Source organism: Excalfactoria chinensis, chromosome 29 (genome assembly GCF_039878825.1).
Source record: "Excalfactoria chinensis isolate bCotChi1 chromosome 29, bCotChi1.hap2, whole genome shotgun sequence".
Classification (NCBI taxonomy): Eukaryota; Metazoa; Chordata; class Aves; order Galliformes; family Phasianidae; genus Excalfactoria; species Excalfactoria chinensis.
The window spans coordinates 434,547-456,463 of record NC_092853.1 but is presented as its reverse complement, the minus strand read 5'-3'; the positions used below and the strand labels follow the sequence as shown (position 1 = coordinate 456,463).

The window sequence follows — 21,917 nt, the reverse complement described above, 5'->3', positions numbered from 1 at the left end:
CTCCCTCCCTGCCCTGGGTGTGATTGGATGCTCAGTGAAGAGCAGGGCAGACCCAGAAACTCCAGCCATAGTGGGCTGAGATGCCCTGGGATTTCCCACCCACCAGCACATCCTATGGGACGTGATGTGGGATTTAGAGGTTCCCCTCTGGATCAAGCTTCTTGGGGTATCTCAGGTTAATGGAGGGTTGGATTGTCTCATCAGCTTCTCTCACTGCCCCAGTGAGAAATCAACAAACTGGGTCTCCTTGCTTCTGCTGCCCATCCCAGCTTGTCCCATGTAGTGTTAGTTTGGAAGACTGATGTGAGAGCTTGCTTCAGTGGGGATTATCTCCAAGCTGCTCTCTGCCTAAATGTTCCAGTCCCAGATGAACAAGACCCCCAGGCCCTATTACATTTCACCCTCAGGTTTTCCCCAGTCTCCGAGCTTTCCTTCCTCTCTTCCAGCATCCTTTCCCCATGGAGAAGTTCAGAGCCCTTGAGAACATCCTCCTTAGCACACTCCAATCCCAGAGCATGGGAACTGAGATCACCAACAAGGCAGGTGTGACTGTCTGCAATCCTACCTCTGTATGGAAGCCATCAGGCCTTATCTTGAGGAAGTCCCTGAAGCATGGGCATGAATTCAAGAGCAGAAAACCAAAGTGTGCATGGAGTATGGTGGAGAGGGGTCCGCAAAAGCTGCAGTGAGTATAAGGAAGCAGAATGGAGGTAGGAGAATCCATGTCCTGGGCTGGCGCCAATGGGAAAGTAATGCAACCGTGCTGTGAACAACTTGCAGAAAAATAGAAAGAAAACAGGGCTGGATAAATTTTCTGGTTCCTCAAGGATTGCTTACACAATTAAAAGGAAACTCCATAAGCTCCCACTACAATTTTTGCTGCAGTGTTTGAGATTACAGAGTTACAGAAGGTTTAAGACTGGAAGGGACCTAAAAGTCTTTTTGTCTAGGGCAAAGGGGAATGGATTTTAAGTAAAATAAGGAAGATTTTGGTCAGATATTAGGAGAAAATTCTTTACTTAGAGGATGATGAAGCTGTCCAGAGATGCTGTGGATGCTGCAATCTTGGAGGTGCAGCCTCACCTCCAGCAGTGTTTGTGCTCTGTGATATAAGGATGTAAAAGTATTAGAAAGTGCCTAAAGTTGAAGTTGAGGAAGGATCTGAAGGGAAACAAGGACATTAGAATGCTCATAGGACATCTCCTGTGCCAAAGCCTGTTACTCCTCATTAGCTGAGGGGGACCATCATGCTTCTGATTTGGGTACATCAACTTGGTGCTTACAGTTCAGTGAGATAGATCTGAGTGTCTTGATTGGCTTCTGTACTGGGCGCATTCTGGCCTTCAAAGATGTCTTTTGTTTGGGTAGAATAAATGTCATACACATTTGCCAACACTGTCATCTCTCTTCTCCATGCATCTGCAATGTTTAGATTCCACCTGGAAAGAAATGCATGCAATCCAGACCTGTAAAACTAGCTTGCTTTTACCCTTCAAGGTCACTTAAAGTTGGTAGTATGCATATAATCATGTTAAAGAATAACTGAATCATTGAATCTTAGAATCCCAGAATGGCTTGGCTTGGAAGGCACCTGAAAGACCATAGAATCATAGGACAGCAGGAGTTGGAAGGGACTATGAAGGTCATCAAATTAATCACAGAAAAAATAGGATTGTGGAACTACATAATCATAGAACCATAGAATCATAGAAACATGGAAGCATAGACTCATAGAATCATAGAACAGCTTGTGCTGGAGGGGACCCATCCAGTTCCAGCCCTCTTCCATGGGCAGGGTTGCTATCCGTCAGATCAGATTGTCCTGTGCCCCATCCAACCTGGCCTTCAACATCTCCCATGTGGACACCTACATGTGCAGCCTGCTGTAGGGATCCTGGTTTTCAGGGAGGCTGGGCTTGGTGATCACTAGAGGTCCCTTCCAACCCCTTCAATATTGTGATTCTGTGATTCTGTGGTCTCTAGGGATGGATCATTCATAGATTCTTTGGGCAACATCATCCCATGGCACATCTCTGAGAAAGAGGCTGGACTGAACAAACCACAACAGAGGAGATTTAGACTGGATATTTGAAAATAGCTTTTTATGATGGAAGCAGAGAAGCAGTGGCACAGATAGCCCAGAGAGGTGTTGGATGCCCCATCCTTGGAGACATTTGAAGGTTGGACCAAAATCTGAGCAACCTCATCTAGCTGTAGACATCCCTGTTCATTGCAGGGGCATTGGACTAGATGAACATTAAGGATCCATTCCAGCTCAAATGATCCTATGATTCTATGACTGTGAGAGGATGAAGAGCCACCAGCCCCAAAACCCAGATTAGAGGCATAGTAGCTACTAATGCTTTGCAGAATGGGGCATGCATGAAGGTTACCAGAGCATACGACGCCTGCATCTTCTTCATGGTTGCAGTTATGAACTCCCCAAGGCCTTGCTGCACACTCGGAGAGCGCTGATTCCCTGCTGGAGCATTTCACATCATCCAGCCAGATACGGCCGTAGCCTTGCCCAAAATAAGCAGATCCTGGGGCTGACATGGCTGTCCCACAGCCCAGCTGCTGGCACACAACTGCAGCATCACTCAGGTCCCAGCCATCATCGCACACTGTTCCCCACTGCTGGCTGTGAAGCACCTCCACTCTCCCAGCACAACGATTAGGGCCGTTCACCAGCCGGAGAGGAGCTGCTTCTGCAGTGCCTGCACATAAAGCAAGATCAAAGGAGAAATACACACATAAATACCCTGCACCTAAACCATAAGCCCTGCTGGGAGTAGATACAGTGTCCCTGTACCAACCAAGGTGTCCAGTGGGTGAAGAGGATGTTCTGGGTGAGCAGGGCTTCTCCCATAGTCAACCTCAGCCTCTCCATCTTGCTCTGCATTGCAGAAATACCTTGCTTAGGACTTCACATTGCTGTTTCACTCTCCCAGTTGTTGTCCACAACACGTTTGCTACCTGGTGTGCAATGAACCAATCTCACACACGCAGACGAGGTGTTGGTTTACTATGAAGATGGGGTTAATTTTCCTTTCTGCTGACTACGCTAGTCATGATGATTAATTACACATTTAGTTTGCACATTCCAGTGATGTCCCCCATCTTTGAGTACAAGCCTAGTAGCCAAATTATGATCAGGAGTTTTGTTCAGTAGTTTCAGGTGTGGTCATCTGATCCTAGACGAAAGCCTGGATTTGCTGTATCTAAGGGAGCCCAATGGAGGAATTCATCCCTTCCTAGCAGACATGATTCCAATAGTTTATCATACCACTTTCTGACACAGTACACTATTCTTGCTCCATGCAAATAGCAATCTGCCCTGCCAAGCTCTGAAATTAAAATCTAATGTTGTCTATGAACATTACAGATGAAACCCAGACAAGTGGAGATATTAGGGAATCTCCAGTTAGTTGTCATTTCCCATCTGAGTCGCCTTGGGGAATCTTTGCCATTCTTCTGCTCCTGTGTCACAAGAGTGGAAATCCAGTGTAGGTGTCTGCATTCTGTTGGGCATCCCATGTAGTATTGTATGTTGTATATAGCACTGTATCTTGTGCTATATAATCCAGGTTTGGGTACTTGGTTCCCTGAACCTCAGCAGGGAAGAGATGTTTCTGGGACCAGTTTCAACCCTAGTAAAAATCCAGGAGCCTGCAGAAGCTGAAGTACAGGAGGCACAGCTGGATACAGCTATCAGGTGGAATTTTGCTGTTGGTAACCCAATAATTCTGGACCGGATTCTGGTGGTGACTGTAAACCATGGTCAGGGCCATGTACATTTTACAATGTTTATAGACAACATCGACTGACGGCAGATATTAGGAGCAGCCCGAGCTCAGAGAAGACCTACTGAGACTGAAAATCATTTTTCCATGTTTCCCAATGCTTTTCAGACAGAAATAGGCAGGAGTTACCTGAGCACACCACACCAGCATCTTCTCCGTGTTTGCAGTTATGGGATCCCCAGGCCTGGAACTGACACTGAGAGAGGGCAGCCTCTGTCCCTACACAATTGACATCATCCAGCCAGATGGGGTCAGACCCTTGTCCAAAGCGAGCTAAGCCAGGGGCTGATAGTGCTGCCCCACAGCCCAGCTGCCTGCACACAACATTGGCTTCTGCTTTATCCCAGCCATCATCACACACGGTTCCCCACTGATGGTCATGAAACACTTCGACTCTCCCAGCACAGAGATTTGGGCCATTCACCAGTCGGATGGGAGCTGGTTCTGTAATACCTGACCAAAAGAGACAGCAATCACAGAAACACAAATCCAAATCCAAAGCACACAAGAAATCCAAGGGACATGGACAAGCTACAGGAACCAAATGATGCACATCAAAGCCAGACACATGGTGCTGTACTTGGGTTGGGGCCATCCCAGATATGCATACAGACTTGGAGAAAAACTTGTTGAGAGCAGGGCTGCAGAGAAGGACTTGGGGGTTCTGGTGGGCGAAAAACTTAACAAGAGCCAGCAGTGTGCACTCACAACCTGGAAGCTGACAGTTCCATGGGCTGCTTCTACAGAGGGGTAGCAGTGGAGATGGGGAGGGGATTGTGCCCTGCTGCTCCTGCTCTCTTTTCTGCAATGCTGCATCCAGGTCTGCAATACTCAGCAGAGGAAGGGACCATTTCCAGGAGGACATGAAGATGCTCATAGGACTGGAGCACCTCTCCTATGGAGATAGGCTGAGGGAGCTGGGCTTGTTCAGCCTGGAGAAGAGGTGGCTGAGGGGGGGTCCTATCAACACTTGTAAATATCTAATGAGCAGGTCTCAATGGTTGGGACAAGACTCTTTGTGTTTGTGCTCAGCAGTAAGACAAGGGACAATGGAACCTGGGCATTCCCATCTAAACATGAGATAGAACTTACTATGAACATGACAGAGCCCTGGAACAAGCTGCCTAAGAAGGTTGTGAAGTCTCTGGAGATATTAAAACCTTCCTGGATGATTTCCTGTGCAATCTACTATGGGAAAATTCCTCTAGCAAGGGGATTTCCAGAGGTCCCTTCCAGCCTCTGCATGTCTGTGATTCTGTGAATTAACAATACCTGAGCACACCACACCAGCATCCTCCCCATGGTTGCAGTTGTGTTCTCCCCAAGGCCTGACTCGGCACTCAGTGAGGGCGGTTTCAGATCCTGCACAGTTCATGTCATCCAACCATATTTTTCCAGTTCCTTGCCCAAACTGAGCAGAGTCAGTGGCTGAGGTGGCTGCTCCACAGCCCAGCTGCCTGCAGACCACTTGAGCATCTGCTAAATCCCAGCTGTCGTCGCAGATGGTCCCCCATTGCTGCTCATGAAACACCTCGACTCTTCCAGAGCAGAAATTCGATCCATTCACCAGCCGGACTGGGGCTGGTTCTGGAACACCTGAGACATGAAGGAAAGACCAGGTAAGTCTTTTTGGTAAAGACACTCTTCATAGGCTTATTAGAAAAGATTGTGTACACTAGTTGGTTTAGTATAATATCCAGGGACAAGCATCGAGTAGAAGGTTCAGTGCTATTCCTTTTCCCCACTCTTGCCCCAAGGGTCAAGAAGTATCACTGCCCTAAACTAAGGAAAATACACGTTAGTTCTCACTCCTAAACATGAGGAGCTTTAAGGCTTTTTGTCTGTCTTTTACAAGGCAGATAGCAATGCCCAGACAGCAAATGCAGGCAGTTCCAGTGCCCAAGGGAAAATGACACTATCCAGGAACATGGTGAGAAAACTGGGGTATGATTCACTTCAGACAGACTTCAGCTTTCAGTGGCTCATTTAGTTTCCTGTGCATTGGTACCTATTGCTATTTGAGATGCTTGGTGTATCGCAGACATGCCAATGAGTCTGGCAAACTTGACATAGGATCCTGGGAGATGGGCAGCCTTTGGTATCTGCAATTAGAGACTGGATGGGACATCACAGGATGTCTGTTATTGCTGGACAAAGGGAAGGCAACTGATGTCATCTACCTGGATCTCTGCAAGGCTTCTGACATGGTTCCCCACCACATCCTTCTCACTAAATTGCAGAGATGCAGATTTGATGGGTGGACTACTTGTTGAATAAGGAATTGGTTGGATTGTCACAGTCAGAGGGCTGTGATCAATGGCTTTATGTTTGAATGAAGCCTGGTAACAAGTGTTTAAATCTCCAAGGCTCCGTCTTGAGAGCAGTACTCTTTAATATCTTGATCAGTGACACAGATTATGAGATTGAGTGCACCTTCAGCAAGTTTGCTGATGACAGCAAGCTGATCAGTGTGGTTGATATGTTAGAAGGAAGGAATGCCATTCAGAGGGATCTTGATCAACTCAAAAGGTGGGCCCTTGTGAAGCTAATGAGGTTCAGCATAGCAAAGCGCAAGGTTTTGCACCTCAGTAATCCCACTTATGTATGTAAACTGTGAGAACTCCTTGAGAGCAGCCTTGCTGAGAAGGATTTCAGGGTCCTGGTAGGTGAATAAGTTAACATAAGCCAGCAGGATGCGCTTGCAGCCTAAAAGACCAATGATATCCTGGGCTCCATCAGAAGAGGGGTGGAAAGGAGGGTGAGGGATTTAGCTGTCCCCCACTATTCTGCCCTCCTGGGTCCTCAGCAAGAGTACTTAATCCAGGTCTTGGGCCTCCAAGACAGGAAAGACGTGAAGCTTTTGGAGAGGGACCAGAGGAGGGCCACAAAGATGATCAGAGGACTGGAGCACCTCTCTAATGAAGACAAGCTGAAGGAACTAGTCTTATTCTGCCTGGAAAAGAGAAGACTGCATGGAGATATCATTGTAGCATTCCAGTATTTCAAGGGAATTGATAAACATGAAGGAAGTCAACTTCTTACATGGGTAGTGATAGGAAGAAAAGAAATGGCTTTAAACTAGAGGAGGGAGATTTAGATGAAAGAACAGGGGGAAGATTTTAGCTGAGAGAGTGGTGAGGTGTTGGACCAGGCTGCCCAGAGAGTCTGCCTGTGCCCCATTCCATAATGTGTTAAAGACCAGGTTAAATGGGGCCCTGGGCAATCTGATCAAGTATTTGATCTCATGGTTGTCAAACCTGCCTGTGACAGGGTGGTAGAAACTTGTTGATCCTTGAGGTTCCAGCCAACCCAAGCTATACCATGATTCTGTGAACTCAGATGACACAAAACTAGTTATTCTGGGAAGGAATCCCCCCTTTACAACTCCATCAAAGATCCTCATTTCCCTTTGTAGTCATAGAAAGGAAATAAGCACTATTAGGTTGAACTTGTTTTAATCTGCTTTGGGCACGTCATCAGGATGGGGAAAATCCTGCTATGGGCTGTGCTGAGTCTTCGCTGGCTGCAAAAGGACAATGATTAATTCAAAGAGAGGCATCTGTGCTTATATAGCAAATCCACAGGGTATTCTTCAGGTGTGGACAAGTAATTGTAGAGAAACAGGTTATCTCCAGTGAGAGCAATTCAAAAGCGAACCATTTTGGGGGGATAAAATGATTGAACAAAGGGTGTAGAAGAGTTAATTAAATGACAGTTCCTCACAAAGCTACATAAAGGACTGAGAGTGACACTCTTAAATGTCACATTGTTCCAAGAAAGACATGGCTTAGTATAAAAGGGAGTGCTGTCTACAAGATATCCAAACCATTATCACTTCAGAGATAATCAGCACTGCCAAAGCCTCAGCTTGATTAAAGATTAGAAGAAATATGCCCAGCAGCCATGGAGAAAACTGGGAAGAAGAGGCTTGAAAACATTTCTCAAGAAGGAGACATGAAGAGGCTGAGAAGGGATATAACAGTCTTATCAAAACATGGATGCAAAGAGTAAGCAGAGTGCATGCAAAAGGAACAAGAGGCTGTACAGTCAATTCTGGAAAACAATAGTCAGGTCAGGGTTTCCTTCTAGTGGCAACTAAGCACAGTGCAGCAGTTTGGAGGAAACAGTCTCATCTGAATGGGTTTCAGAAAAGACATTGGAAAAAGTCTGGGAAAACAGATCTCCTGAAGATGGTTTTACCGAGCAGAGAGGAAGGGCAAGTAGAATAACGAGGTTTCTGCAAGACCTTTTTAATGTTTCTGTCCTGAAGAGGAAAAACAACAAATGCAGAGAGTGTCACGATGTTTTGAGAGCTAAACAAGTGAGAAATCCAAGTGACTGTGTGCTGTTCTCAATAACAGGGTGAATCACAGCAGTCCTGCAATGCTATCAGATTTATCTGCAGCTCACACAGGAAAGAGTCTCAAGTTTAAATTCATGGGAAAGAGTCCCAGAACTGAATTCTTCATCGCAGCACCATAATAATGTGGCGAGTTTGAGAGTGGGGACGAGAGGGGGACACCACTAGATTTGCACACATCCTGGCCAGAAGCACTTTCTCTGTTCAGTCGTCTGGTTTTAGAGTTATAAGATGGTCAGAGGGCACCCTGTGGCATTTCAAGCATTCCTCCATATACCTTAAGCCTCAGTTAGAAAGTAGCATAAACGAGACTTACCCAAGCACACAACACCAGCATCTTCTCCATGGTTACAGTTATGGGCTCCCCACAGACTGCTCTCACATTTGGAAAGGGCAGTTTCAGCTCCTGTGCAATTCACATCATCCAGCCAGATAGGGCCAGACCCTTCTCCAAAAGAAGCTGAAGTTGCAGTGGATAGAGCCCTCCCACAGCCCAGCTGCCGGCAAACAACTTCAGCATCACTTATGTCCCAGTTGTCATCACACACGGTTCCCCACTGATGGCCATAAAAAACTTCAACTCTCCCACTGCAGCGATTCGGCCCACCTGTTAACCGCAGTGGAGCTTCTCTTGGTATGTCTGAAGAAAACAGAGAGGGCAGGGATGTGTGTTATGGAGTTGCCGCTGGCCTGATTAAAAGTAAGGTCAAGTGCATTGTGAGTGAGGGTCTAGTGACATCCAGGTTGCATTTATCCTGTTGCCTGATGTGGGGATGTCTTTACCAGTTCGAAACTACGAACACAAGAGACTGTGTACCACCATATTCTGCTGAATGTAAGTAGGATGAAATGCAGCATAAGTTAGTATGATTTATCAGAGGTCTGGAAGTCTTAGTCCTTAGTGTTTGTGCAGCCTCACTTTAAATACGGTATACAGTTCTGGGCTCTAGAATATAAAAAGAATGTTTCGATACTGAATGCATGCAAGGTAGGGCAATAATGCTCTTTAGAAGTTTGGAAGGCATGCAAGAAGTGGCCGGAGAATACAGTTTGGAGGAGACCAAGATGTGACCTCCTTCCTACTCAAATATTCCATTCCATTCCATTCCACTCCACTCCATTCCACTCCACTCCACTCCATTCCACTCCATTCCATTCCATTCTACTCCACTCCACTCCATTCCATTCCATTCCATTCCATTCCATTCCATTCCATTCCATTCCATTCCATTCCATTCCACTCCACTCCATTCCACTCCATTCCATTCCATTCTACTCCACTCCACTCCATTTCATTCCATTCTACTCCACTCCACTCCACTCCATTCCATTCCATTCCATTCCATTCCATTCCATTCCATTCCATTCCATTCCGTTCCGTTCCGTTCCGTTCCACTCCACTCCACTCCACTCCACTCCACTCCACTCCACTCCACTCCATTCCATTCCATTCCATTCCATTCCTTCTCCACTCCACTCCACTCAACTCCACTCCACTCCACTCCATTCCACTCCATGCCATTCCATTCCTTCTCCACTCCATTCCACTCCACTCCTTTGATAAATCCGTTATCTTTCTAAGACAAGGGCAACTTCTGGGTACAGGAACAGTTACATGTTTTCCAGAAAAGGAACAATTTCAAAGAAATATCCCATAAGATGACAGAGAGCTCAAAACACACTCAGAAATTCAGGCCTGCATCATCATCAGGACAGTGTTTGCAGCTATGCTGGCACACAAATAATCCTCATAGAAAAAGAAATCCTCCCTGTAACACAGAGGGATAGGCAGGAATTACCTGAGCACACCACACCAGCATCTTCTCCGTGCTTGCAGTTATGGGATCCCCAGGCCTGGAACTGGCACTGTGAGAGGGCAGCCTCTGTCCCTACACAATTGACATCATCCAGCCAGATGGGGTCAGACCCTTGTCCAAAGCGAGCTAAGCCAGGGGCTGATAGTGCTGCCCCACAGCCCAGCTGCCTGCACACAACATTGGCTTCTGCTTTATCCCAGCCATCATCACACACGGTTCCCCACTGATGGTCATGAAACACCTCGACTCTCCCAGCACAATGACTAGGACCGTTCACAAGACGGATGGGAGATGGTTCAGCAGCACCTGCACCAAATACAATTGCAAGATGTTTGGTATCATTATGTGTCTCAGAGTTCTGTGGATGAGCCAGAAAATGCTCACAGGAGTCTGGTAGCAAACTGCAAGTCTTTTCCTCAACAACAGGGCACAGAAATAGGTGTGGTACCTGAGTTTTGGGAGTGCTGAGTGCTAACTCACTAGCCTTGACATACCCAGCTATCAGGGTTCAATATTCAAGTCCACAGCATTTTAGTCTCCATGGGAGCTCAAGCTGCTCCCTGGAGCATGGCTCCATAACTGTCCTGGACACAAGGGGATAACGCAGACCTTCTCCATGACTCACATCCCTTTGGTATTAACTTGAGCCACGGTGTCCAGGTGAAATACAGCCTTACCATCAACATACCACTTTCCTTTTATCTCAGTCTTCTGAGATAACTTATATATATGACATGATAGCCAACTTTATGATTAGCACTCATCCTCCTTGCCCCGAGGAGATTCCAGATCTACCAGCACCCTCCCACAAACACATTGGCTGCATCATACCCCACATACATTGGCATTCATAAGTGGTACCTGAGCACACCACACCAGCATCCTCTCCGTGGTTACAGTTGTGGTCACCCCAAGGCTTGGCTCGACACTCAGTGAGAGCAGCTTCAGATCCTGCACAGTTCACATCATCCAACCATATTTTTCCAGTTCCTTGTCCATACTGAGCAGAGACAGGGGCTGAGATTGCTTCCCCGCAGCCCAACTGCCTGCAGACCACTTGAGCATCTGCTAAATCCCAGCTGTCATCACAGACAGTTCCCCATTGCTGCTCATGAAACACCTCGACTCTTCCAGAGCAGGAATTTGATCCATTCACAAGCCGGACTGAAAGAAGCTCAGCAAACCCTGTAATTGAGATATAGTGAAGACATCAGTTTTCTGTGATTTCCTTCATATTTTGGTCCATGCTGATCACGTCTGGACAGCAGTGGCGTGGCATGGACACTGCTTATTTTTTTCCATAACAGACCAGCAGATCCTTGCAGCAGTTTTGTCCCATAGAATAGCAGTCTATGGTTCCCTCTCTTGTTGGCTAGTCTCACCTAAGCATCAGCCAACTGTTTCAACCTTTGTTTTCTCATAAGATGACACGTATGCCTGCAGACTGTTATTGTGGTGAAACAGACCAGTGGGAGTCGTGTGGGCTGGTGAGCTGAGCATAGAAGGGACCAGTGAAATAACATAGCACTGGCATGCCTACGTTAAGGCGGTGTTAATGACTCTTAGCAGTTAGGATCAGCAATTTCTGTATGACACAAGTTTACTGAGGGCTGACAGTAGCATGTGTTGAAGTTGTAAAGCTCTGCTGATGGTGAGCAGCAAGTATTTTGGAGCAGGGCTCCTCGCTTGGGTGAAGGTCTGCAATTAATATTGAGTGTTGAGGAATATAACTTGAACAGTGGTGAGATTCAAGGACAGAATCAGAGTGGCCTATTATATACATTTAAATGCTCAGCAGCATCTCTCTTGGAACAGCTGTGAGACAAGACAGAGTAATTTCACTGAGTTTTTATTTCCTTCACAAATGTGAAGTCAACCCACGTTTTGAATTTAATATCTTCATTTTGCCACCAGAGAGGTGGTGGATACCCCATCCCTGAAGGCATTTAAGGCAAGGCTGAATGTGGCTCTGGGCAGCCTTGTCCAGTGGCTGTCAACCCTGCCCAATAGGGTGGTTGAAACGAGATGTTCTTTGGGGTCCATTTCAACCCAAGCCACTCTTTGATCCTATGAGTCTATGGTTTTTTTTGTTTGTCTGATGTTTGAAAGATAAATTCCATCTCTCAAACCAAGAAGGCACTGATGGGAACTGCTCAGGACTGGCAGAGCAGTGGACAGGAAGACCTAGAGCCATCCATAACAGAAATGTTATGTTTTTGAATGTGTGAAGGAATGGTACAGAAGAAAGAAGAACTTGAGAACTTCGTCACTTGGGGCCGTGACTGACTTATGCAGTCATGCTCCTTGTACTTCACATGTTCTTCTCAACACAACACAGTAAGGACAACACAATAAGAACAACGCAGTAAGAATACAACACAGTAAGAATACAAGACAATAAAAATAACCCAGTTTTCGGGTTGTAGAGTAACTGATATGTGAACACACCTCACAATGAGGTGCCTTCCCTCTGTGTACCACTATCTGTGGTAGCAAACTGCCCCCTGGAAGCACCCCATTAAAAAGACCTACATAAGGAAAGGCAAGTTGTAACTGCTTATGGATATAGGCACATCATTTTGAAGCCCTCTGTGCTTCTTTCTTTGCAAGCATCTATTAGTGCTGAAAGACCTAGGCTCCAGGGTGACCCAAGATAGCTTACTCCTTAATGCTTATTGTGTTAAGGGTACCTGCACACACCACACCAGCATCTTCTCCATGGTCACAGTTATGGCTTCCCCAGGGACTGGCTTTGCATGTAGAGAGGGCAGCTTCAGTCCCTGTGCAGCTGACATCATCAAGCCAGATTTGGTCAGATCCTTGCCCAAAGTGAGCCCCATGGGGAGCTGACAAGGCCTTCCCACAGCCCAGCTGCCTGCACACAACTTCTGCGCTGGCCAAGTCCCAGCCATCATCACACACGGTTCCCCAGCGCTGGCCATAGAACACCTCGATTCTCCCAGAGCAATGGGTTGACCCATCCACTAATCGGAGCGGGGCTGGTTTTGCAAAACCTACAGGAAGAAAAAAAGATAATAAAGGCCATGGAAGTATCTCATGCAGAATCTGGCTTGTCTTTTCTCAGTTTGTCAGTGAACATAGTGCTTTTCATTCCATAACGTTGGGACATGGAAAAATACTGTGCATGGGAGCAGCACAAGCACTTCTTCCATCATCTGGAAGTTCCATCCCTACTGGGGTTCTCAAATGCTTCACTGTGGGGTCAGTTCTCTTTAATGCTTTTATTAATGATCTGGATGCAGGACTTGAATACATACCAAGTTCACAGGTGGTACTAAACTAAGAGATGTTGACACACAGAAATCTTGACAGGGAGGTCCTGTAAAATGAGAGAGCAACCACCAACTGCATGAAGCTTAAGAAGAACAAGTGTAAGGTTCACATTCTGGTAAGGGGAACTCTGGAGATATGCAAAGACTGGTGGATGAGAGGCTGGAAAACCTCTGTATGTGGCTACAAAGTTGACAGCCTTATTAGTGCCTCGTCGTCAGAAAGGCTGTTGGAAATAGACTCCTCTCCCTCTAGTGATGTCCAAGCAATCACAGAATTGTTAATAACTGACCTAACAGCAAATTTCTAGTGGCAAACACATTGTGGAACATGTTGCCTCTGTTTGGCCAGACAGCTTGTGAAATGGGATGCAGTGGGTGGCTCTGGTCATGATGAAAGTTGGACTTTGGGTTTATGGTTGTCTTCAAGGACTTGATGCTAAACACACTTGGAGAGACAACATGCGCCATGGTAGCTCCTTGCCTGATGCAACAGTTTAAGGGGTACTTAGGAAGGAACTAAGTCCACTGATAGAACAGTGAGATGATGGGACTGCTGAAGGCAATGAGAGAAAATTCTCTATCAAAGCCTCATTGTCCATGTGCTATATTGTGGGACTGTATAAATAATTTCTTCACCAACACTGCTCTACCAGTGGCTCATGCAGTGGAAAATCTTTATTACCAAGAAGATGCAAGATCGTTTTAGTACAAAGCACCTTTTACCTTTTGGTTCTCTTGAGCATTGGGGTTCTCTGTGCTCCAAAGGGAACAGAGCTCCCTACACCATCTCCAGCATATCTCCAGATGCCACAAAACTCACTTGTGCCATGTTATTGAGAGTTACCTGAGCATACAACACCAGCATCTTCTCCATGCCCACAGTCATGTTTTCCCCAAGGTTTTGCAGTGCATTCAGACAGGGCAGCTTCAGTTCCTTTACACATAACATCATCAAGCCAAATGGGGTCAGATCCTCTTCCAAAATAAGCTGAGGAAGCAGCAGATATGGCTGTCCCACAGCCCAACTGACGGCACACAACTTCAGCATCAATTAGATCCCAGTTGTCGTCACAGACCGTTCCCCATTGCTGGCCATATAGCACCTCCACTCTCCCAGAGCATTGATGTGTACCATTCACTAATCGCAGTGGAACTGTTTTATTGTTTCCTGCATTAAAAGGTAATGAACAACAAGAAAAAAAATCAGTCAACCACCACCATCAAAACAAACAGACAAACAAAACTGGATCAGGGCCTACACTACGAAACAGCCTGTAGGGAATGAAGGAAAGAATAATTCTCCACTGTTATTGTCCAGAACTTGAAAAGACTAATGACAAACACATTCTGAATTTGTTTCTGTGTCTTCAGACTTCCCAATCAGAGAGATTAATAGATTGGATTTGGAATTCTTTATAAAGCAGGGACAAAAGTAACACTGGGATATTACACCAACGGAACTGGCAACAGATCAAGGCATCCATGTGTCTTACACACTTCTTGGTTTCTCCTTGAGAGATGAGTGCTGATATTTTATAATGTTTGCTCCAAAAGTAATGCATCCTGTTTTATTATGTTGACCCACAACACCATTTTGTGGTTGGACTTGATGATCTTGAGGGTCTTTTCCAGTTCTATGATTCTATGATCAGAGGCCGATGGTGGTAGTATGGAAGTAGAAGTTGAACCTTCCCACCAATATTGCATAATATTTTGTTGCTTTATGAGTGCAGAGGGTCAGCCTGACAAAATGACATCAGTCATGGAAGCACGTGTGAAGCAAAGGGGAGCATTTGAATTCTTCCATGTGGAAAAAAATTGCACCCATTGACATTCATCATTGCATTATTAAGACCAAACAGTGGATGTGAGCACAGTGAGGTGCTGAGTGGTGTGTTTCAGCCCTAATGCCATCCTAGCAGCTGTGAAAGAGTGGATCATCTACACTGGTGTTCTCTAGTTAGTCGATGGTGTCTCATTTGGTTTGATTTGGTTGCCCACACCAGTCATCAGCAACGCTGGCAATTCCACAGGTGTGTCTAAGTCTTAATATGGAGCTGAATCCCATTTTAGATCAGTGAAGAAATGTGTATTTGGAAACTTGGTTCCTTGTTCACTGAATGGAGCAGACTCTTAGGGACAGCCTCGTGAAAGAAGGCAATGGGCAGCCCATCCACCTTGTGTACCATTTGATTGTGCTTTATTTCCCAATTAATCACAGTGTTAACCATCAAATCTTCCCCATTCCCCATTGCTCAGCATTCACCAGCACCATGCTGTTACATCCAGGTCGCACTTGACATGAGGACAAATGGCCCACAGATGAATTTCTCATCTCAGTGCCATTTTGGAGAATAAATGTGTCCACTGGTAGTACTGTCCCAAAGTATAAATGGAAAGATGTCACAAATGCTCAACCCTCATGGCATATTTTAGCTATAAAATACATGCATGGAAAACTTATGCATCCAGATGAGGTTCATTTCAGTTTCCTTCCTCATTTACTCTATGGTTATGGAATAAGAAGTAGAGCAGAACACAGCAGGAACAGAACAGCAGCACCACTATCACTCAAATTAACTGCCAACACTGTCTTTGGCATGGCTTGGGTTGGTTCTAAAACAGTCATCTACATATAATCTGAATCCTAAGAGAGGCACTGAAAAGTAAAATGTTGCCAGCAGGCTTAAGAGCCTCTTTCTACATAGAACTCTACAGGGAGTGGTGGAAACACGAGTTACCTGAGCATACAACACTGGCATCTTCTCCGTGATTGCAGTTATGCTCTCCCCAAGGTCTGGTCCTGCATGCTGAAAGGTCAACTTCTGTACCATTGCATTTCATGTCATCCAACCAGATAGGACCAGTTCCTTCACCAAAATGAGCTGAGCCAGGAGCAGACAGTGGTTTACCACAGTCCAGCTGCCTACATACGACCATGGCATCAGATAGATCCCAGCTATCATCACATACTGTTCCCCACCGTTGGTTCCAAAGCACCTCAAGACGCCCTGCGCAGTGGTTGGGGCCATCCACGAGTCTGATGGGAGCTGAGTTGGCAACACCTGAATCAGAAAAAAAAAAGTTGAGGCAGAAAATGAACATAAAACAGGTTTTGGTTGATGGTGGAGAATGTAACATCTTGCTCTTGTAGGAATAATGCCATTTTAGATTTGTGTGGGGAAGGACTGCTTGTCATGTTAACCACTGGTGCTTCCAGCAGAAACATTGGAAGAAATGCTTGCTGGCTAATTTGTGGTTCAGATGTCTCACACAGATGTTGCTAGGATATCTGATGAATCATTGCTTATCTGCAAGAAGCTGTAAACTCTTCTTGTCACCCAGGACAGTCCTGATCATGGGGTTCCTAGTAACTTGCCTTTCTGAGACAGTTTTCCAGCTATGGAACAGTCCCAACACACCATCTGATGTGATGTGACAGCTCCACACCACAGAAACTGTAGGCTAATAGAAGTAGAAACTGTATTATTTACCATGAGAGGAAAATCTCTGGAATATGGTCCCTAAAGAGATGGATGTCACATTGTGAACTACTGTGCCATCATCCCTATCTACCATCTCTGTGCAGCAGGGAGCTCCATGCACAAGACCGTGAATGCTCCTCTTGAGTTATACCAGTCCTTGTATTGTGCAAGTTATGGAAGGAAGCTTTTAGCACACGTCTTGGAGTACACGTTAGGATTCCAACATGAAATGAAAAATATTTAAGATTTCTGAAAAAAACCCTTGACAGAACTGCCCTAAACAGTCTTCATGAGTGTAAGAAAACTCCAAACTACTATGGGGACCCAAGCCTGGCAGAGGGTGACAAAGTTCCCCCCCTTATTCAGAAAGATAGTTCTGGTGCTTAAATTGTGGCCATTGGTGCTGCTTCACATAGCATTATATACTTACACCACAGGGCTTATGATAAGGACTGGTATATAAAAGCTTGCCAGGTCCACTCTTCTGCACTACTGGGAAGAACATATATTTTCCTTTCGATCTTTAAGCTGCCAAATTATATTCCTTGATCATTTACAATTCTGACTCCGTCCTTTCCTCATTCTAATCTGTGAAGCTGTCTTTCTCCAGATAATCCTTATCCAATTATTTTACTACTTTTTGTTTAAGGATTTGACTGTGCAGGCTTACAGGATATAAATGCAGCTGCACTAAGCACTGGCACTGACAGAGAGGCATGCCATGCTTATTTGTTCTTAGGTCCTGGCTCAAATCCAGTCTATGAGTGTGGAAGAGAGGCAAAGAAAACAGGATTACACTCTGGATTACAGCAGTCTACCAAAGGAAGCTCTGTCCTTGTGCTTGCATTGATCTATTCTCAGGGTTTGTATCTGAATGTTTGCATTCATAATGCCTCTAAATCTCCAGGTGATCTTTGGAAACCAGATGATGATGTCTAATGCTGTCTTTTATTTTTTTATTTTATTTTATTTTTTTTACTTCAGAAAGTTCATGCCCTTTTCCTGCACCAGTAATTTAATTAATCATAGAATGTCTTCCCTTGGGAAGGACCTTAAAGACTATCTCATCCCAACCCCCTGCCATTGGGCAAGGACACCTCCCACAAGAACACATTGCTCAAAACCTCATCCAACCTGGCCTTGAACACCTCCAGGAATGGAGCACCCTCATCTTCTCTAAGCAGCCTGTTCCAGTGCGTCATGACCCTTATAGTGAAGAGTTTCTTCAGTATATCTAACGTAAATCTACTCTCTTTTGATTTAGAACTGCTACCTTTTGTCCTACCACTACATGTCCATGTGAAAAATCTCTCCCCATCTTATAAGTCTCCTCTAAGCATTGAAAAGTGACAACAAATTCTCCCAGATCCTTGCCTTCTCCAGACTAAAAGACACAAATGAGGATATGAGAGGGGTCATCATGAGCACCATTTATCAGACCATATCTGGAACTCCCTTCTACAGGAACAAAGGAGGAAACTTACCACAAAGCCATACAAGGAGGAAAAGCATTGTTTCCATTCTGGTTCCAGCAAAGGCAAACAGATTTCTGATGTGGGCATGCCTAGATAGGAAAAGATTTTCTGGTGGTCCCATAGCAGTAGCAGAGACCTTGTACGATCTGATCCCTGAAGGCCTTGGATGGGCAACGTAGAGCAGAAATATTGTCCTTGGAGGAGAGATAAAGAGCTTAGAGTTGGTGACTGGCTGGGTGGGCAAGAGAAAATACAGCAAGGACGAAGACGGAGGTAAATGACAAATATTCCTTGCCCTGACTCCTCCCCTTAACTGGCCTCTCCCTCTTCATCTGTTAGAGCACTAACCACCTCTGATTCCTTGCATCTCCTCATACTGCTCCTCTCCTCCCGTTCTCTTCTATTTGCCAACGTATTGAGGAAAAATAAACCACAAAGAACACACCAGAAAGAACTCAATCTTTTGTCCTGTCAGTGTTTTAGTAAAAATCAAATTGTTTCTTTCACTTCTCTGAAACCACCACTCTACTTGCAGGAAGACTTAGAATCGTAGAATGGCTTGGGTTGGAATGGACCTTAAAGCCCACTCAATTCTAACCCCACTGACTGGTTGCCATCCACTACTACATCAGCCTGTTGCGTGACTCATCCAACCTGGTCTTGAATGCCTTCAGGGATGGGGCATCTGCAGTTTCTCTTGGCATCCTGCTTCTGTGTCTTACCACTCTCTGATTAGAAAATTTCCTCCTGGTATTTAATCTAAATTAATCTAATCTAGTTTAAAATAATCCTCCCTCGTCTTATCACTATCGGATTATATTGAACACCTCCCTCTTGTTTATAAACTCCCTTTAAGTACTTCTTAGAGAAGACAAGAATGACCCTTACATCTGTCTCTTTGTACAGTGCTGTCTAGGAGTCTAGGAATGGAGAGCATATGGAATACAATAAAATATATTTATATATTTTTAAATAAATGTTGAGAGAGGTCAAACACAAGAACAGGCTGTTCACAGATATTGTAGGGTATCCATCCTCAGAGACATCCAAAATCTGACTTGACTTGGTCTTTGACATCTATTTTAGGGGATTCTGCTTGAGCAGGAAGAAGAATGTTTTGTCCCTGTCACCTTTAACAGCTGACTATCAAGAGATTCAGTGATGCTATTTCATCATCCTTTGCTTTCTCTCCTTCAGAAGAAATAAACCCACATCTTTCAGCCTCATCTTACTGATTATGTACTCCTTGCCCCACCCTGTTTCAGGGCCTCCTTCAAGCAGCCAGCTCACCTGTTCAATCTTCTTTATGGCTTGTGGTTTAGTGAGGTCCATCTCTTGACAATTTTCTGTGCAAAAACACTTCCATTAGTAGTTCTCCAAACTCCCATATGCAGATATGTGAAAAAATGAAAAAGAACAATTAAATTGAACCTCCTGAAAGATCCAAAGGGTTTCAGTATTCAGTTTTGATCTGTTCCATGGTTTGTCTCAAAGATAAGACTCAGCACACTGGAAAGGAACCTACTGAAGAAACCATGAGCAAAGATGGAAGATCTCACAAGATATCAAAACAACAACAGACAAACTTCTTCTGCTCTTGATGAAATATCAGCAAGACCTTTTATGTCTCTGAAGAGAGCCACAGAGTCCTCATGCCCACATTTTTTTGTCAGAGGTGCCAATTAAACTCCCTTATGAATTCACACTCTCAATCAAGATGCCTTTTTCAAGCAGCTATTGTTCCTTCAGGCTGTGTTCTGAGCCTTCTGTTTACTACTTACTTCAATTGGCTTTGTAGTTCCTTGTTTAACCTTCAGTCCTATTCGCTTTGACCTTTAATATAACCCTATATATCATCCTTGTCCTCACTGAAACCAGTTGGCTGTTGGCCAAACAGTGGAGCAGTTCTGCTTGCCCTTGCTCCTACATCTCCCTCTGCCTTTGGAAATATCCTGATTGGTTTTTATCTTCCCTCTGTGTATCTGGAGGAGTTGAGTCTGTTGCACTCTCTCCTAAACCCTTCTCAGGAATGTATAACACAGTCTGTTGAAATGAAGTGCTGCATCACTGAGCTACATTTTCACTTTGAACAGCTTGGGAAGGAAAGGAGCATAGTGCTAGATATATAGTATGAGACACACTTGAATGCAAGTATTTAAGCAAGATATGCAAACATTTGAAGTGTGCAATATGATTAAAAACGTCTGATTGCAGTGCATAAGAACAGAGTATTGCTCAAGATATCAGTGTGGATGGGCTAATTTGAGCAAGATGGAAAGCAGTGCTCACTGCTCGTAGAACAATTATTCCTTAGTGAATATATCATGTAAAATCATTTGAGGGGGAAGGCACCTTTAAAGGTCATCTGGTGAAACTCACCTGCAACGAACAGGGACATCTACAGCTGAATTAGGCTGCTCAGGGCCCCATCCAGCCTGACCTCGAACATCTCCAGGGATGGAGCAGATGATGGTAGTTATCTGGCCAAACCTGGAGCCTTGCTAAAGCATCTCAGTCTGGATGTCCTAGGAAATAAGGCTGTGATTTTTTAACACTGTGTATTTTTGCACGTGCAAAGAGCTAGGTTTTGCTATGGGCTCTGCAGAGGCTTGGGGAAACACAAATCCCTGAACCATCTCTAAGCCAACATCTGCAAAGGCCTTTCCATTTCTTTGATTCCCCCAAAGTCTTTCTGTGGAGTTTGATGTTAAAATGTCTATAAAAGTCTATTTGTGAAGCTTTTGGGCAGGTTAGATGGGGCTTTGAGTAACCTGTTGTGAAAGTTGTTCCTACCCATGGAAGAGGGTTGGAGTGAGGTGGTTTTTATGATCTCTTCCAACTCAAGCCATGCAGAGTTCAATTGTTTTTAGGAAAACAGAGCCCATGCCACACTCACAGGCAGTTCCTGTGATGCATTTTTCTTTGTGCAAAGACTTAGATTGAACTTCTAAATCATCATGATATAGTACACAAATGACCTTGCTTCACTAAAACCCATTGCCCGATTTAGTCTGTGTTAGGCTGGATCAGCAGAGGTGCTGTGTCTCATCTGCAAGTCTCTTCCTAAACTCTTTTACTACCATTGCCTCAGGATCTGACAGTGCATATTATCGTGTATGAAGAAATTCACTGTATTTGAAGAGTTCTCTTTCTTGGTTGGGAAATGAAGTGGATATTGGCACATAGTCATACCAGTTCATATTTATATTTGATAGGGTGGAGACATGCTTTTATTTTGTGTAGCTTTGTGATTGATGGAGCCATTTCCAACTGTGGCTCTTTGCTATAGTATCTTCCATCAAAGTCAAAGGAGAAAACATCGGTTTCTTATAAAAACACTTGACCTTATGGTGAGATCACACCACTGTTTTTTTATTGTCTGAGCTATTCTATGTGAAGCCTTTTCTTTCATGGAACGTGTATATATGACTACATGTAGCACCATTCAGTGATCTGAGCATTCAGAAACTTCTCCTCCTTCCCATTTTAGCAGCAGGTCTTAGCTCCATAGGGATCCCCATCTTTCAGGGCACGTGTTGCTTTTCCTCCACATTTTTATCTCAAACAATAGCCAGTCCATAGCTTATCCCTACTCAAAACCCTACAGGCAACTCAGGTAACCCTAAACTTTAGGGCTGCATTCTTTAACGCTACTACTGAAAAAGAAGTTACTCATTTTGGGGT

General features: G+C 44.8%; 1 protein-coding gene across 1 annotated transcript; it reads right to left on the bottom strand.

Annotated features, from left to right (window-relative positions):
* Positions 1 to 1,924: 1,924 nt before the first annotated feature.
* Positions 1,925 to 18,354, bottom strand: LOC140263381 (scavenger receptor cysteine-rich domain-containing protein DMBT1-like). The gene is made up of 10 exons (XM_072358262.1): positions 18,243 to 18,354; positions 16,015 to 16,338; positions 14,118 to 14,441; positions 12,671 to 12,994; positions 10,842 to 11,165; positions 9,963 to 10,286; positions 8,480 to 8,803; positions 5,076 to 5,399; positions 3,933 to 4,256; positions 1,925 to 2,717 (listed from the first exon to the last, which is right to left on the bottom strand). The coding sequence occupies exons 1-10, from the start codon at positions 18,352 to 18,354 to the stop codon at positions 1,927 to 1,929; spliced, it is 3,495 nt and encodes a 1,164-aa protein (XP_072214363.1). The 3' UTR covers positions 1,925 to 1,926.
* Positions 18,355 to 21,917: the final 3,563 nt, after the last annotated feature.

What these genes read in the sequence shown, in the direction of transcription:
- LOC140263381 (XM_072358262.1), bottom strand. Translation starts at nt 18,354, where the DNA reads ATGGGACCACCAGAAAATCTTTTCCTATCTAGGCATGCCCACATCAGA. An exon ending in TGCCAGTGTTGTATGCTCAG is followed by an intron (nt 14,442 to 16,014) that starts GTAACTCGTGTT and finishes CTTTTAATGCAG; the next exon opens with GAAACAATAAAACAGTTCCA. An exon ending in TGCTGGTGTGGTGTGCTCAG is followed by an intron (nt 8,804 to 9,962) that starts GTAATTCCTGCC and finishes TGTTTTCTTCAG; the next exon opens with ACATACCAAGAGAAGCTCCA.